This window comes from Temnothorax longispinosus, unplaced genomic scaffold, assembly GCF_030848805.1.
Source record: "Temnothorax longispinosus isolate EJ_2023e unplaced genomic scaffold, Tlon_JGU_v1 HiC_scaffold_45, whole genome shotgun sequence".
In the NCBI taxonomy this organism is placed as follows: Eukaryota; Metazoa; Arthropoda; class Insecta; order Hymenoptera; family Formicidae; genus Temnothorax; species Temnothorax longispinosus.
The window spans coordinates 29,970-47,928 of NW_027270286.1; the positions used below are offsets into that span (position 1 = coordinate 29,970).

Sequence of the window (17,959 nt, forward strand, 5' to 3'; positions counted from 1 at the left end):
CTGGTAGCGACCACGAACATGCCCTGCGGCCACATGCGCATGCTCCGTAGCCGCACGCGCATGCAAAAGAAGGTCACGTGACAACTGTCTGCTTGGTAAGTAACACAATTTCAATTATTTCAAATGTTAATTTTCTTTTGTTTTAATCTTACGAGTCTAACTGTCAACACAATGCGACTGCACGAGTTTCTCGCAGTAACTCATAACAAAGAAAATTTAATTACTTATTTAATCGAGCATCATTTAATTGCTAAAGAAATACAGTGTCCAAAATGTGGTAATAAATTAATAATTGATACAAGTAAGCTCAGATTTCGATGCCGAAAAACATATTACGAAAAGAATTCCAGCAAAAAAAGATGTAAAAAACAATGTATGTTTCAAACAAGTGCAAAATGTGATACGTGGTTTTACAAAGCAAAATTAAGTTTGGAAACAGTATGCCGACTAACAGCATATTTTATTATGTTACGGCCTCCACGACATCAATTTTTGTGCACTGAGCTACAACTTTCCGATCATTCGGTTATTGATTGGGTTTCTTTTTGCCGAGAAGTAAGTATAATTTGATACATTTAATTAATACATTAAATATAAATATGTTAAATGTATATTTAGTAAATTTATTTAAAAATAATATAGGTTTGCATATACTGGGCCAAAAAAAATTCGACCAAACTTGGAGGGCCTGGTAAAACTGTTGAAATTGACGAGGCCAAAATCGGCAAAAGAAAATACAACCGTGGCCGAATTATCGAAGGGAAATGGATCTTCGGTGGATACGAACGCAAATCAAGAAAAATATTTCTTGTGCCAGTTCCTGATCGTACAGAAAAAACTTTGCTGGAAATTATCAAAGAGTGGATCCTACCTGGGACGACGATAATGTCAGATTGTTGGAAGTCTTACAATTGTTTAAACAATGAAGGCTTCCAACATCTGACAGTTAATCATTCCATGAATTTCGTTGACCCAGATACCGGTAAATATAAACTTTAAATAGTTTTACAAATGTTTGGGTTTAACTATAATATATTTAAGATAAAAAAAATAAAGAAATGTTGCATAAATGTATTGACAGTTTTTTTTAATTTTTAGGAGCCCACACTCAGCACATAGAACGCGTTTGGAGAGAGGTAAGAGCTAATATCCCACGGTACGGAACACGTACTTCACACTTACAATTAGTGGGATATTTAGCAGAACATCTCTTCAAACGCGTTCATGATTACGAAGACCGTTTGAGCAGTTTTTTCTGTACCATTGCGGAACTGTATCCACCGAAGATCCATGATGAAGCAGATACCGGTATCTCAGAGCAGGAGGCTTCTACAGGTGCTACAACTTAAAATGAATATTTGCTAAACCACGTATCACATTTTACACTTGTTTGAAACATACATTGTTTTTTACATCTTTTTTTGCTGGAATTCTTTTCATAATATGTTTTTCGGTATCGAAATCTGAGCTTACTTGTATCAATTATTAATTTATTACCACATTTTGAACACTGTATTTCTTTAGCAATTAAATGATGCTCGATTAAATAAGTAAAGAGAATTATTATTTGAACACTGTATTTCTTTTATTAAATAAGGCTCCTCGTAAGGCTCGATATATGTGTTTCGTTAACCTCAACGCTTAATATCTGTAACATAAATAATTTGTTAAAGCAGAGAATAGTTGATATGTGAAAAGTACATATTTATGTGTATTTTTCACATACCAACTATTTTCTGCTTTAACAAATTATTTATGTTTTGTTAACTTAAACGCTTAATAACTGTAACAGAAATAATTTGTTAAAGCAGAGAATAGTTGATATATGAAAAGTACATGTAAATATGAACTTTTCATATACCAACTATTCTCTGCTTTAACAATTTTATTTCTGTTTCGTTAACTTCAACACTTAATATCTGTAACATAAATAATTTGTTAAAGCAGAGAATAGTTGATATATGAAAAGTAAATATTTATGTGTACTTTTCATATACCAACTATTCTCTGCTTTAACAAATTATTTATGTTTCGTTAACTTAAACGCTTAATATTTGTAACAGAAATAATTTGTTAAAGCAGAGAATAGTTGGTATATGAAAAGTACATGTAAATATGAACTTTTCATATACCAACTATTCTCTGCTTTAACAATTTTATTTCTGTTTCGTTAACTTCAACACTTAATATCTGTAACATAAATAATTTGTTAAAGCAGAGAATAGTTGATATATGAAAAGTAAATATTTATGTGTACTTTTCATATACCAACTATTCTCTGCTTTAACAAATTATTTATGTTTCGTTAATTTAAACGCTTAATATTAGTAACAGAAATAATTTGTTAAAGCAGAGAATAGTTGGTATATGAAAAGTACATGTAAATATGAACTTTTTATATACCAACAATTCTCTGCTTTAACAATTTTATTTCTGTTTCGTTAACTTCAACGCTTAATATCTGTAACAGAAATAATTTGTGTTCCAAAATATTCTCTGTTGTAATCAAAACCACAAACTTGAAAACAATAAATTAAATTTTATTATTTATTAATTGGATAAAAATTGAGATCTAACATTTCCTTAAAATAAACGTGATAACTGTATACACGGCTGCGTCGAATATGTCCAAATTCCTACAAATTGTAAAAAACATAATTAATACTTATTTGATAGTAGGTAAGCTAGGCCGGTTCTGGACCACATACCGAGGGCGAGGGGGGGTGAGGGGCGAGGGGGAACAGCGCGGGCGGGGGGGACCGCGGGGGAAAGGGGAACCGCGTGTTTCGGGCGCCGCGGGGGGTGGGGAGGGGGGAAACCGCGTGTTTCGGGCGCCGCGGGGGAGGGGGAGGGGGAAACCGCGTTTTTCGAGCGCCGCGGGGGAGGGGGAAGGGGGAACCGCGTTTTTCGGGCGCGCCGGGGGAGGGGGAGGGGGAACCGCGTTTTTCGGGCGCCGCGGGGGAGGGGGGAGGGGGGAACCGCGTTTTCGGGCGCCGCGGGGGAGGGGGAGGGGGAACCGCGTTTTCCGGCGCCGCGGGGCGAGGGGGGTCCGCGTTTTCCGGCGCCGCGGGGTGAGGGGGTCCGCGTTTTCCGGCGCCGCGGAGCGTTCGCGTTTTCGGGCGCCGCGGGGCGAGGGGACCCGCGTTCGCGTTTCGCCGCGGAGTCCGCGTGACGTCACACGACACGCTCGCGTTATCTCTCCCTCGTAGATGTTTCTCCCCCGTCCCCCGTTCGTCTTCTCGTTCGCGCGGTCTCTCTCGCTCCCGTTCGCGTTCACGCTCACGATCGCGTTTAAATAAATTTATATTATACATAAAAAATTTGCTTACCACCGCAGGATTTGAACCAGAAATCCCTAACTCTTGAGTCAGTCACCTTCAGAATTCAGGCCATTGTCTCTTAATTTACACAATAATATGTATACGCTAAAATACTGCAGGCTATTTACACAGGCTATTTACACAGTTAAAATTTACACAAAAAACACATAGGACACAGATTACACGGTGAAATCAGATATAATGGGTCTCCACAAGATGAACAAAAGAGACCATCTATGAGGATATACGGACATGTGTCATGTCTGCGAACAGCGTATAACATCGAGAACAATCCGTGTATTCTGACAATGCATGACGCACAAAACTTTATATGTCCTGGAGTAAAATAAGAGTATATGCAACACATCTTTGTCAGAGGGTGTAACATATTCACTTCTGCTTGATTCAACACTCTGAAAATTTCGTCCGGAATATCCTCATCAGCCATTTCACTATCATAACACGAATCGTCCGACAATAATGCTTCATCATCAACTTCCATTTCTTCCTCGTCATTCACTTCTATTTCTTCAACGTTTGCTTCAACTTCCATTTCATGTCCATCAAACTGCAATTCTTCGAAATCCATTTTGCAGAACGTTGTATGCCTCAAAAGGCGCAATACACGGTACTACTGTTAAAATCACACAGTGCAGACAGTACAAACAGTCGCGACACTTGAAATTTTTCGACAAGACAAACACGTCCGAACACTATCAAGCATGCCAACCGACTCTTACTTCTAGTCCTCGACTACTGAGCGTACCTTCAAATTCATCCTTCTACATCTCACTATTGTCACATCGTTTGTTTATCATATCTAATTTCATCTCAGCATCCATACAATTGCGCCTTCCGAAAAATCTGCGATGTGCAGTTTTGCACGTGTGCAATGAAGTCACCGCGAGACACGTATGTTCTCGAAAACGATATCGCGCCATTGACTTTCGGTGATTTGATCTGTAAAACTGCTATTGAACCGCGATCAAACAGCTATCAAACAGGTATTGAACCGCTATGAAACAGCTATCAAACAGCTACTGAACCGCTATAAAACAGCTAAAAACAGCTATTGAACCGCTATCAAACAGCTATCAAACAGCTAAAAACAGCTATGAAACAGCTAAAAACAGCTAAAAACAGCTATCAAATAGCTATTGAACCGCTATGAAACAGCTAAAAACAGCTCTTGAACAGCTAAAAACAGCTATCAAACACCTCTTGAACAGCTATCAAACAACTAAAACAGCTCTTGAACCGCTATGAAACAGCTAAAAACAGCTCTTGAACAGCTAAAAACAGCTATCAAACACCTCTTGAACAGCTATCAAACAACTAAAACAGCTCTTGAACCGCTATGAAACAGCTAAAAACAGCTCTTGAACAGCTAAAAACAGCTATCAAACACCTCTTGAACAGCTATCAAACAACTAAAACAGCTATCTGTATAACAGCGATCTGTATAACTGCGATCTGTATAACTGCTATTGAACCGCTATCAAACAACTAAAACAGTTATCTGTATAACAGCGATCTGTATAACTGCTATTGAACCGCTATCAAACTTCTTTTAAACAACTAAAAACAGCTCTTGAACAGCTAAAACATCTATATTATACTACAAAGTATGTGGGAAAAGGAAATAAAACGTTTATATATACATATATAGTTTATTTCAAAAATCATAATTTTTCTGGTGTTGCGACCACCAGTTAAATATTTTTAATACATTTTGTAATGCGCTGGGTGAGGGACGATCACGTTCGCGTTTTCAGGCGCCGCGCCGCGGGGGGAGGGGCGACCGCGTTCGCGTTTTCGCCGCGCCGCGGGGTCCACGTGACGTCACACGCTCCCGCTCGCGTTATCTCTCCTTCGCGCGCGGTCTCTCGCTCCCGCCCCCCCCCCCGTTCGCGCGCGTCTTCTCGTTCGCGCGGTCTCTCTCCCCCGTTCGCGCGTTCTCGTTCACGATCGCGTATCTTTTCTTCGCCAACGATATTTAATCGTTTAGATCTTCGCGATATTTAATTTTAATATTACATTTAAGTAAACGATAAACGAAGACAGCTTAACGACAAGGAACGGTAAATGAAAAGGAAATTTTTTTAACCATATTATATACTTATTTATTTCTCATGTAGCGCAATATACACAATAGTATCTAAAGCGTAGGCTAATAATTCGCAATCAATAATCAAATTTTTATCATAAACTTCACGCAAGACTGTAACTGCGTTACATTTATCGATGATCCAATTTTGGCGTAAAATTGTTACAAATTGTTTGAATTTTTCACTTACGCCGTGAACATTTTGACATAGTTGAAAATACACATTTTCAACGCAATGTTCTAGTTCGAACAGGAAGAGTACGGTTGACGGTTTCATGTACAAGCTGGTGCCGCACGATGTCAATTTTACTATATCTGCGTCACGTATTTTAACAAGTTCCAAATCTCGAAACGTTAGCGATGATGGTGCCGATGACTGCACGAGTCACTGTATATCTGCACGTTTTTCGATGAATGTCACCCACGTTGCATGAGGCAGAATTATCCGATTGCCTCGGTTATCGCCAATAAGTATATCCACAGAGGACATAGGTCCAGCGTTGATTCCAACATCCAAAAATTTATATGCGGTCGATGTCAAGGCAAATCTCCTTCCCAAAATACGAGGCGTGTAGCGGGGTTTATCAAAACTGAAAAAATACAATTATGTTTATAAAAGTTTTTTTTTTTTTTTTTGCACAAGTATATACGAAAATTAGCGGTACTTACTCATTGTGCTGTTTCTCACACGTTTCGTCCTGAATCGGAACGTAGTAGTTCGCACCGTGAGTGTTCATTGTATCTGGAGGCTGTTTATTGCAACGTACTCGAACCGTATCGAACTCTCGACTGCGCGCTAATATTCGCCCAAGGTAGCGATTTGGTTGGATCCTTCCACCAGGTCGCGTTCCGTTTCATTGAGATGTTCCATGTTTTTTATACTGTCTTTTTCACACACTATTTTTAAATCACGCCACAATCTTCGAAGGAGCACTTGCACGTGACTCGATCACACGCTGAACAATATCATGTGCAATGTTGAACGTGATTGTGCATGCATGTATATACCCGATATCAAGTATTTGTATAATGTTGAACGTGATTGTGCATGCATGTATATACCCGATATCAAGTATTTGTATAATGCTGTATGAAACCATTGAATATAGTTGAGTATGTTGTTAAATATGGATTTGGAATTGGAATCTTTGATCTTAACGGACAAATAATCCATTTTACAAATGTTATTGTACACCCGAGACACCCTTGCACGGAGCATCTTTTCTATCACGTTTGATATTACGTTTGTAACGTGGGTTGTATTTTCTATATTGACATTTCTTTTCAAAGTCAAATACGTAAAGCATGCCACAGATCAAAAGTTCGCATTGCGCGTCCCCTAGTTTGTAAATAGTCTCCAGATCATTGCTTGTCCTCGGATCATATTTCCACCAACCATTTCGACCTTTGTAAAACCATTGGTACTCTTCCTCAGGATGTTCCGATTCCTTCTGAGGCTCCTCCACTTCCACCAGCTGAGGTCTCTCGAGAAAATCCGGTGGGATCTCTTGACGACACATCGAACACCGCTTGCTCTGATTAGCGACACCCTTTACGCACAGATAGCAGTATATATGGCTGCAGGGTAATCGTGCTGGATGGATACAAGGCTGCAGGCATACTGCGCATTCTGGCACAACAGTGGGACCTTCTTTTTCCTCGGAATCCTTATCCTTCTCTTTAATGCCGCCGCCAGATTTCTCCGGCACGTCGAGCTTCGCTTGCGCCATGGCAGGACGAGTCGCGCGACCGCCGACAGGGTCAGAGTCTCATCCGACGAAGCCCGATACAGCTCTTATGCATGAACGACATAGTGCAAGTGCACCATCCGTTGAATAATAAAAAAATACTACGCACTCTTTTGTATGTAAATTTAGTGCAACGATTTCCTCACGCGACACTATTCTTTCAATGACTTCTTATTTACGACCATCTTCTTCATCGCTGAAATAATCACTGTCATCCGTTAACGCGCGATTCTCGTCTAAATCCATATCGAAATTATTGTCATCTCCTTTATCGTGAAAAGTATTCCTCTGTATTGAATACTCGGCACAAAAAATGTAAAATAACCGCTATACTTTTTCCAATCGATGTACCGACGCGTAGACTATCAAATCACAGACTGTGATTTTGACTCGCTTCATTCTTTCTTATATACTTTTTCTATTGCCTTTTTTTCTCTCGTTCCAACTAGAGCATCGCGTATCGTTTCTTCTGTTTTAGTGCATGGTGTGCATACACTGCAAATTTTGCAATTTCGCATAAGTCAATGTTTTTTTTTTTTTTTTTTTTTTTTTTCAAGAACATATCGCGACATGTCTCGCGATGATTTCATCGAACACGTGCAAAACTGCAAATTTTGCAAATAGCGCCGATGTATGGCTGCTGCAATTATACAGATCAAATCACCGAAAGTCAATGGCATGATATCGTTTTCAAGAACATACGTGTCTCGCAATGATTTCATCGAACACGTGCAAAACTGCAAATCGTACATTTTTCGATAAAAAAGCAAACGATGCATCATTAGTAGGATATAAAATGACGAATCTGGGGGATACGCTCAGTAGTCGAGAATTGGAAGTCGTGAGTACAACAAATTGTGTTAGAAAAAAGATCGTGTAATAACATGTGTTTTGTAGAAATACCGCGAGAAATTAAATTGAAGAGAGCGGCGATAAACGTGCAATCAATAGACAATGCATGTTTCGCATGGTCAGTGACGGCTGCTCTACATCCAGCCCAAAGAAATGCAGAACGGGAATCGTCGTATCCACATTACACGTCGGTGCTAGATCTTACGGACATTGAGTTTCCAATGACGTTGGATCAAATTAAAAAATTTGAAAATCACAACAACATCTCCATCAACGTGTACGGCATCGAGAAAAAAAAACAAGGAACTTGCAATTCTACCAATACGCGTCACCGACCGAAAAATGAGCAGACACGTAAATCTGCTGTACATGCATGACGACAACGTGGAACATTTTGCATGGATTAAGAACCTATCCCGCCTCGTAAGCTCGCAAATAAACCGACACCATGGTCGGAAATACTTTTGCGATCGGTGAGTATACATCCTAATAAATAATAAAAATAATTTTTACGTAAAAGGTATTAAAAAATTTCATTATTTACAGATGTTTGCACTATTTCTACACGAGCGAGAAATTGGAAGCCCACACCGTCGACTGTCGGGAGATGAACGACTGCGCGATCAAGTTACCGAGCGATAACGATAAGTGGTTGGCCTTTAAGAATCACAGCAGGCGTGCATAAGATCCAAACAACACAAGATGTACACCTTGTCCAAAACGAAAATAGCTCTAAGTCCGTACGACAATAAGCGATACATTATACCCGGTTTTACCGAGACGCTGCCATGGGGGCATTATAAAATGCCATCGTAAATATATATTGTAATTACATTTAGATATGTATGAAAATAAATGACTCATTTGTATGTATAATATGTTTTTATATTGTAATAAATTTTTACAATACATTATTCTTGTGTATCCATGAATTATGTGAATTATCAAATCCTAACCACTTTACATAAACCTCATCCCCCCCCCTTTTACGCAAAACTTTTTCAACGAGATACACGTCGGGATTAGCAACGCGATGTAACTCGTATTCGTAGAAGCCGCCGGCGACGGGTTTTCCGCAGGAATCTTCCAATAGATACGTCACGGGATTAGTTTTCTGCACTTTGACGATTCTAAACACCTCCGTGGTCCAATTTGGTATGTGTATCCTTTCTTGAAGATTGTCTTGAATTTACTCACGCGTACCGAGTCGCCCATTTTGAATCGCGCGGGAGCAGCGATCTTTACGTGGCTGTGCACCGTTGTTAGGAGCTTGTCGGCGATCGCGGGGGGTATCATCGATGGGTCGCATGCCGATAGTTCGATGCTTTCGCCCGTTGTAATCCGATACGAGACCCGGCAGCGAGTCGATCCATTTGTAATTTCCATTGCGCGTAAACATTTTCCACATGTTGTTCTTGAGCGTGCGATTGAATCGTTCGACGACGACCGATGCATTCATTACGGAATAGGTCGAATAGTGATATTGATATTATGTTTCTTCAAGAGTTTCTGCACGTTTGCGTTGTAAAATTCTTTCCCCCCTTGTCAGTATGCAGATTTTTCAGGCATCTTCCGCCGTCTCGAATTATTTTCACAATCGCCGTAGTAACCTCGATTCTGCTCTTGGCCTTGAGCGGTACGGCCCATGCATGCTTGCTCAGCATATCGATAACGGTGAGTATTTAGTGGTAGCCTCTGTTGAATCGCGTGTATGGACGCATCTCGACCACATCAGCCCACCACAGGTCATCGTATCCGCGCACTATGACGCGTCTTCGCGAATAATTTCTTCTCGCGGGAGCATGTAATTTTTCCACCAGCCTTTGTTTTTCAATTGATTGCTTCTTACTAACCATGACGATGACGCGCAACTGACGCAAAGGTCAGATGTACGTTCTTATCTATTCGCGATGATTCGCAATTATATCTTGAATCATCTTTTGAATCTTTGAATCGTCTTTAAAAACAACTAAATCGTTTTTAAAACAAGTTGTTTTTAAAGACGATTCAAAGATTCAAAAGATGATTCAAGATATAATTGCGAATCATCGCGAATAGATAAGAACGTACATCTGACCTTTGCGTCAGTTGCGCGTCATCGTCATGGTTAGTAAGAAGCAATCAATTGAAAAACAAAGGCTGGTGGAAAAATTACATGCTCCCGCGAGAAGAAATTATTCGCGAAGACGCGTCATAGTGCGCGGATACGATGACCTGTGGTGGGCTGATGTGGTCGAGATGCGTCCATACACGCGATTCAACAGAGGCTACCACTAAATACTCACCGTTATCGATATGCTGAGCAAGCATGCATGGGCCGTACCGCTCAAGGCCAAGAGCAGAATCGAGGTTACTACGGCGATTGTGAAAATAATTCGAGACGGCGGAAGATGCCTGAAAAATCTGCAGACTGACAAGGGGGGAAAGAATTTTACAACGCAAACGTGCAGAAACTCTTGAAGAAACATAATATCAATATCACTATTCGACCTATTCCGTAATGAATGCATCGGTCGTCGTCGAACGATTCAATCGCACGCTCAAGAACAACATGTGGAAAATGTTTACGCGCAATGGAAATTACAAATGGATCGACTCGCTGCCGGGTCTCGTATCGGATTACAACGGGCGAAAGCATCGAACTATCGGCATGCGACCCATCGATGATACCCCCCGCGATCGCCGACAAGCTCCTAACAACGGTGCACAGCCACGTAAAGATCGCTGCTCCCGCGCGATTCAAAATGGGCGACTCGGTACGCGTGAGTAAATTCAAGACAATCTTCAAGAAAGGATACACATACCAAATTGGACCACGGAGGTGTTTAGAATCGTCAAAGTGCAGAAAACTAATCCCGTGACGTATCTATTGGAAGATTCCTGCGGAAAACCCGTCGCCGGCAGCTTCTACGAATACGAGTTACATCGCGTTGCTAATCCCGACGTGTATCTCGTTGAAAAAGTTTTGCGTAAAAGGGGGGGGGATGAGGTTTATGTAAAGTGGTTAGGATTTGATAATTCACATAATTCATGGATACACAAGAATAATGTATTGTAAAATTTTATTACAATATAAAAACATATTATACATACAAATGAGTCATTTATTTTCATACATATCTAAATGTAATTACAATATATATTTACGATGGCATTTTATAATGCCCCCATGGCAGCGTCTCGGTAAAACCGGGTATAATGTATCGCTTATTGTCGTACGGACTTAGAGCTATTTTCGTTTTGGACAAGGTGTACATCTTGTGTTGTTTGGATCTTATGCACGCCTGCTGTGATTCTTAAAGGCCAACCACTTATCGTTATCGCTCGGTAACTTGATCGCGCAGTCGTTCATCTCCCGACAGTCGACGGTGTGGGCTTCCAATTTCTCGCTCGTGTAGAAATAGTGCAAACATCTGTAAATAATGAAATTTTTTAATACCTTTTACGTAAAATTATTTTTATTATTTATTAGGATGTATACTCACCGATCGCAAAAGTATTTCCGACCATGGTGTCGGTTTATTTGCGAGCTTACGAGGCGGGATAGGTTCTTAATCCATGCAAAATGTTCCACGTTGTCGTCATGCATGTACAGCAGATTTACGTGTCTGCTCATTTTTCGGTCGGTGACGCGTATTGGTAGAATTGCAAGTTCCTTGTTTTTTTTCTCGATGCCGTACACGTTGATGGAGATGTTGTTGTGATTTTCAAATTTTTTAATTTGATCCAACGTCATTGGAAACTCAATGTCCGTAAGATCTAGCACCGACGTGTAATGTGGATACGACGATTCCCGTTCTGCATGTCTTTGGGCTGGATGTAGAGCAGCCGTCACTGACCATGCGAAACATGCATTGTCTATTGATTGCACGTTTATCGCCGCTCTCTTCAATTTAATTTCTCGCGGTATTTCTACAAAACACATGTTATTACACGATCTTTTTTCTAACACAATTTGTTGTACTCACGACTTCCAATTCTCGACTACTGAGCGTATCCCCCAGATTCGTCATTTTATATCCTACTAATGATGCATCGTTTGCTTTTTTATCGAAAAATGTACGATTTGCAGTTTTGCACGTGTTCGATGAAATCATTGCGAGACACGTATGTTCTTGAAAACGATATCATGCCATTGACTTTCGGTGATTTGATCTGTATAATTGCAGCAGCCATACATCGGCGCTATTTGCAAAATTTGCAGTTTTGCACGTGTTCGATGAAATCATCGCGAGACATGTCGCGATATGTTCTTGAAAAAAAAAAAAAAAAAAAAAAAAAAAAAAAAAAACGCTCCATTGACTTATGCGAAATTGCAAAATTTGCAGTGTATGCACACCATGCACTAAAACAGAAGAAACGATACGCGATGCTCTAGTTGGAACGAGAGAAAAAAAGGCAATAGAAAAAGTATATAAGAAAGAATGAAGCGAGTCAAAATCACAGTCTGTGATTTGATAGTCTACGCGTCGGTACATCGATTGGAAAAAGTATAGCGGTTATTTTACATTTTTTGTGCCGAGTATTCAATACAGAGGAATACTTTTCACGATAAAGGAGATGACAATAATTTCGATATGGATTTAGACGAGAATCGCGCGTTAACGGATGACAGTGATTATTTCAGCGATGAAGAAGATGGTCGTAAATAAGAAGTCATTGAAAGAATAGTGTCGCGTGAGGAAATCGTTGCACTAAATTTACATACAAAAGAGTGCGTAGTATTTTTTTATTATTCAACGGATGGTGCACTTGCACTATGTCGTTCATGCATAAGAGCTGTATCGGGCTTCGTCGGATGAGACTCTGACCCTGTCGGCGGTCGCGCGACTCGTCCTGCCATGGCGCAAGCGAAGCTCGACGTGCCGGAGAAATCTGGCGGCGGCATTAAAGAGAAGGATAAGGATTCCGAGGAAAAAGAAGGTCCCACTGTTGTGCCAGAATGCGCAGTATGCCTGCAGCCTTGTATCCATCCAGCACGATTACCCTGCAGCCATATATACTGCTATCTGTGCGTAAAGGGTGTCGCTAATCAGAGCAAGCGGTGTTCGATGTGTCGTCAAGAGATCCCACCGGATTTTCTCGAGAGACCTCAGCTGGTGGAAGTGGAGGAGCCTCAGAAGGAATCGGAACATCCTGAGGAAGAGTACCAATGGTTTTACAAAGGTCGAAATGGTTGGTGGAAATATGATCCGAGGACAAGCAATGATCTGGAGACTATTTACAAACTAGGGGACGCGCAATGCGAACTTTTGATCTGTGGCATGCTTTACGTAATTGACTTTGAAAAGAAATGTCAATATAGAAAATACAACCCACGTTACAAACGTAATATCAAACGTGATAGAAAAGATGCTCCGTGCAAGGGTGTCTCGGGTGTACAATAACATTTGTAAAATGGATTATTTGTCCGTTAAGATCAAAGATTCCAATTCCAAATCCATATTTAACAACATACTCAACTATATTCAATGGTTTCATACAGCATTATACAAATACTTGATATCGGGTATATACATGCATGCACAATCACGTTCAACATTATACAAATACTTGATATCGGGTATATACATGCATGCACAATCACGTTCAACATTGCACATGATATTGTTCAGCGTGTGACCGAGTCACATGCAAGTGCTCCTTCGAAGATTGTGGCGTGATTTAAAAATAGTGTGTGAAAAAGACAGTATAAAAAACATGGAACATCTCAATGAAACGGAACGCGACCTGGTGGAAGGATCCAACCAAATCGCTACCTTGGGCGAATATTAGCGCGCAGTCGAGAGTTCGATACGGTTCGAGTACGTTGCAATAAACAGCCTCCAGATACAATGAACACTCACGGTGCGAACTACTACGTTCCGATTCAGGACGAAACGTGTGAGAAACAGCACAATGAGTAAGTACCGCTAATTTTCGTATATACTTGTGCAAAAAAAAAAAAAAAAAACTTTTATAAACATAATTGTATTTTTTCAGTTTTGATAAACCCCGCTACACGCCTCGTATTTTGGGAAGGAGATTTGCCTTGACATCGACCGCATATAAATTTTTGGATGTTGGAATCAACGCTGGACCTATGTCCTCTGTGGATATACTTATTGGCGATAACCGAGGCAATCGGATAATTCTGCCTCATGCAACGTGGGTGACATTCATCGAAAAACGTGCAGATATACAGTGACTCGTGCAGTCATCGGCACCATCATCGCTAACGTTTCGAGATTTGGAACTTGTTAAAATACGTGACGCAGATATAGTAAAATTGACATCGTGCGGCACCAGCTTGTACATGAAACCGTCAACCGTACTCTTCCTGTTCGAACTAGAACATTGCGTTGAAAATGTGTATTTTCAACTATGTCAAAATGTTCACGGCGTAAGTGAAAAATTCAAACAATTTGTAACAATTTTTACGCCAAAATTGGATCATCGATAAATGTAACGCAGTTACAGTCTTGCGTGAAGTTTATGATAAAAATTTGATTATTGATTGCGAATTATTAGCCTACGCTTTAGATACTATTGTGTATATTGCGCTACATGAGAAATAAATAAGTATATAATATGGTTAAAAAAATTTCCTTTTCATTTACCGTTCCTTGTCGTTAAGCTGTCTTCGTTTATCGTTTACTTAAATGTAATATTAAAATTAAATATCGCGAAGATCTAAACGATTAAATATCGTTGGCGAAGAAAAGATACGCGATCGTGAACGAGAACGCGCGAACGGGGGGAGAGAGACCGCGCGAACGAGAAGACGCGCGCGAACGGGGGGGCCGGGAGCGAGAGACCGCGCGCGAAGGAGAGATAACGCGAGCGGGAGCGTGTGACGTCACGTGGACCCCGCGGCGCGGCGAAAACGCGAACGCGGTCGCCCCTCCCCCCGCGGCGCGGCGCCTGAAAACGCGAACGTGATCGTCCCTCACCCAGCGCATTACAAAATGTATTAAAAATATTTAACTGGTGGTCGCAACACCAGAAAAATTATGATTTTTGAAATAAACTATATATGTATATATAAACGTTTTATTTCCTTTTCCCACATACTTTGTAGTATAATATAGATGTTTTAGCTGTTCAAGAGCTGTTTTTAGTTGTTTAAAAGAAGTTTGATAGCGGTTCAATAGCAGTTATACAGATCGCTGTTATACAGATAACTGTTTTAGTTGTTTGATAGCGGTTCAATAGCAGTTATACAGATCGCAGTTATACAGATCGCTGTTATACAGATAGCTGTTTTAGTTGTTTGATAGCTGTTCAAGAGGTGTTTGATAGCTGTTTTTAGCTGTTCAAGAGCTGTTTTTAGCTGTTTCATAGCGGTTCAAGAGCTGTTTTAGTTGTTTGATAGCTGTTCAAGAGGTGTTTGATAGCTGTTTTTAGCTGTTCAAGAGCTGTTTTTAGCTGTTTCATAGCGGTTCAAGAGCTGTTTTAGTTGTTTGATAGCTGTTCAAGAGGTGTTTGATAGCTGTTTTTAGCTGTTCAAGAGCTGTTTTTAGCTGTTTCATAGCGGTTCAATAGCTATTTGATAGCTGTTTTTAGCTGTTTTTAGCTGTTTCATAGCTGTTTTAGCTGTTTGATAGCTGTTTGATAGCGGTTCAATAGCTGTTTTTAGCTGTTTTATAGCGGTTCAGTAGCTGTTTGATAGCTGTTTCATAGCGGTTCAATACCTGTTTGATAGCTGTTTGATCGCGGTTCAATAGCAGTTTTACAGATCAAATCACCGAAAGTCAATGGCGCGATATCGTTTTCGAGAACATACGTGTCTCGCGGTGACTTCATTGCACACGTGCAAAACTGCACATCGCAGATTTTTCGGAAGGCGCAATTGTATGGATGCTGAGATGAAATTAGATATGATAAACAAACGATGTGACAATAGTGAGATGTAGAAGGATGAATTTGAAGGTACGCTCAGTAGTCGAGGACTAGAAGTAAGAGTCGGGTTGGCATGCTTGATAGTGTTCGGACGTGTTTGTCTTGTCGAAAAATTTCAAGTGTCGCGACTGTTTGTACTGTCTGCACTGTGTGATTTTAACAGTAGTACCGTGTATTGCGCCTTTTGAGGCATACAACGTTCTGCAAAATGGATTTCGAAGAATTGCAGTTTGATGGACATGAAATGGAAGTTGAAGCAAACGTTGAAGAAATAGAAGTGAATGACGAGGAAGAAATGGAAGTTGATGATGAAGCATTATTGTCGGACGATTCGTGTTATGATAGTGAAATGGCTGATGAGGATATTCCGGACGAAATTTTCAGAGTGTTGAATCAAGCAGAAGTGAATATGTTACACCCTCTGACAAAGATGTGTTGCATATACTCTTATTTTACTCCAGGACATATAAAGTTTTGTGCGTCATGCATTGTCAGAATACACGGATTGTTCTCGATGTTATACGCTGTTCGCAGACATGACACATGTCCGTATATCCTCATAGATGGTCTCTTTTGTTCATCTTGTGGAGACCCATTATATCTGATTTCACCGTGTAATCTGTGTCCTATGTGTTTTTGTGTAAATTTTAACTGTGTAAATAGCCTGTGTAAATAGCCTGCAGTATTTTAGCGTATACATATTATTGTGTAAATTAAGAGACAATGGCCTGAATTCTGAAGGTGACTGACTCAAGAGTTAGGGATTTCTGGTTCAAATCCTGCGGTGGTAAGCAAATTTTTTATGTATAATATAAATTTATTTAAACGCGATCGTGAGCGTGAACGCGAACGGGAGCGAGAGAGACCGCGCGAACGAGAAGACGAACGGGGGACGGGGGAGAAACATCTACGAGGGAGAGATAACGCGAGCGTGTCGTGTGACGTCACGCGGACTCCGCGGCGAAACGCGAACGCGGGTCCCCTCGCCCCGCGGCGCCCGAAAACGCGAACGCTCCGCGGCGCCGGAAAACGCGGACCCCCTCACCCCGCGGCGCCGGAAAACGCGGACCCCCCTCGCCCCGCGGCGCCGGAAAACGCGGTTCCCCCTCCCCCTCCCCCGCGGCGCCCGAAAAACGCGGTTCCCCCCTCCCCCTTCCCCGCGGCGCTCGAAAAACGCGGTTCCCCCTCCCCCTCCCCCGCGGCGCCCGAAAAACGCGGTTTCCCCCTCCCCCACCCCCCGCGGCGCCCGAAACACGCGGTTCCCCTTTCTTCCGCGGTTTCCCCCGCCCGCGGTCCCCCCCCCGCGCTGTTCCCCCTCGCCCCTCACCCCCCCCTCGCCCTCGGTATGTGGTCCAGAACCGGCCTAGCTTATCTACTTTTGATATATATATCAATTGAAATTAAAACAATTACCTCGTGATTTAAATAGCTAAATCTATCCTTAATATTGCGCTTCCTTTCCGCTGTATACGCATTTTTCAACGTAAAAGTTAATATATCGTGCAACAAATCTTCGGATACTGCATTTAGATATGAAAAATTGACAAGGATCATTCTATTGTGATCTTTTAGATTTTTATCCCAAAACATTTTTCGGATGAATTTGGGCCATGTTTTTGCATCGCCAACAACATCCTGAACCAGTAGCCACGGATTACTATACAATTGCTCTACTGAATATGGCATTATAAATATTTTGGAATTGCACAGAACAATAATATGTCAATATGTCAATATGACAATATGTCATTGAGGTTGAGCGCTCAAGTACATCACGTGACCACGGGACATGCGCGCATGTGGTCGCGGAGCATGTCCGTAGTCGCTACATCGCGTCGGTATGACAGGTCTCATAACCTGATAGTCGTCAACTTTAACAGTTAATATCTCGCTTCGCGGGACAGAGCGGGGCTTTTTTCTGCCAGATTCGTTCGTTTTGTGCGAAAACGCGTCGATTAAGCCTAAATTCAGCAAAATCGGTGAGGAGGAAGCTCTCCTTCAGATTTACCAAATTAAGTATCTTTCTTTTGTATACATATGTGTGTATATCT

The 17,959-nt window shown here is 41.1% G+C and overlaps 3 protein-coding genes and 2 pseudogenes across 3 annotated transcripts; 3 read left to right on the forward strand and 2 right to left on the reverse strand.

Moving 5' to 3' along the window:
- The first annotated feature begins 206 nt into the window (after window positions 1-206).
- Window positions 207-1,349, forward strand: LOC139824583 (uncharacterized). The gene is made up of 4 exons (XM_071797121.1): window positions 207-555; window positions 643-788; window positions 873-982; window positions 1,099-1,349. The coding sequence occupies exons 1-4, from the start codon at window positions 376-378 to the stop codon at window positions 1,347-1,349; spliced, it is 687 nt and encodes a 228-aa protein (XP_071653222.1). The 5' UTR covers window positions 207-375.
- A 4,094-nt stretch (window positions 1,350-5,443) lies between these two features.
- Window positions 5,444-6,164, reverse strand: LOC139824584 (uncharacterized; annotated as a pseudogene).
- A 413-nt stretch (window positions 6,165-6,577) lies between these two features.
- On the reverse strand, window positions 6,578-8,440 carry LOC139824587 (E3 ubiquitin-protein ligase rnf146-like). Its single transcript, XM_071797126.1, has one exon. It carries the CDS (start codon window positions 7,155-7,157, stop codon window positions 6,612-6,614), a length of 546 nt encoding a protein of 181 aa, XP_071653227.1. The 5' UTR covers window positions 7,158-8,440; the 3' UTR covers window positions 6,578-6,611.
- A 3,134-nt stretch (window positions 8,441-11,574) lies between these two features.
- LOC139824578 (E3 ubiquitin-protein ligase rnf146-like) lies at window positions 11,575-13,448 on the forward strand. The gene has a single exon (XM_071797116.1). It carries the CDS (start codon window positions 12,869-12,871, stop codon window positions 13,412-13,414), a length of 546 nt encoding a protein of 181 aa, XP_071653217.1. The 5' UTR covers window positions 11,575-12,868; the 3' UTR covers window positions 13,415-13,448.
- Window positions 13,449-13,665: 217 nt separating this feature from the next.
- On the forward strand, window positions 13,666-14,584 carry LOC139824590 (uncharacterized; annotated as a pseudogene).
- Window positions 14,585-17,959: the final 3,375 nt, after the last annotated feature.

Excerpts from the sequence above, each read along its gene's own strand:
- LOC139824583 (XM_071797121.1), top strand. The coding sequence starts at position 376 with ATGTTTCAAACAAGTGCAAAATGTGATACGTGGTTTTACAAAGCAAAA. Across the intron at positions 556-642 it reads GGGTTTCTTTTTGCCGAGAA|GTTTGCATATACTGGGCCAA; the intron begins GTAAGTATAATT and ends AAAATAATATAG. Across the intron at positions 789-872 it reads ATCTTCGGTGGATACGAACG|TGGGACGACGATAATGTCAG; the intron begins CAAATCAAGAAA and ends GTGGATCCTACC.
- LOC139824587 (XM_071797126.1), bottom strand. The coding sequence starts at position 7,157 with ATGGCGCAAGCGAAGCTCGACGTGCCGGAGAAATCTGGCGGCGGCATT.
- LOC139824578 (XM_071797116.1), top strand. The coding sequence starts at position 12,869 with ATGGCGCAAGCGAAGCTCGACGTGCCGGAGAAATCTGGCGGCGGCATT.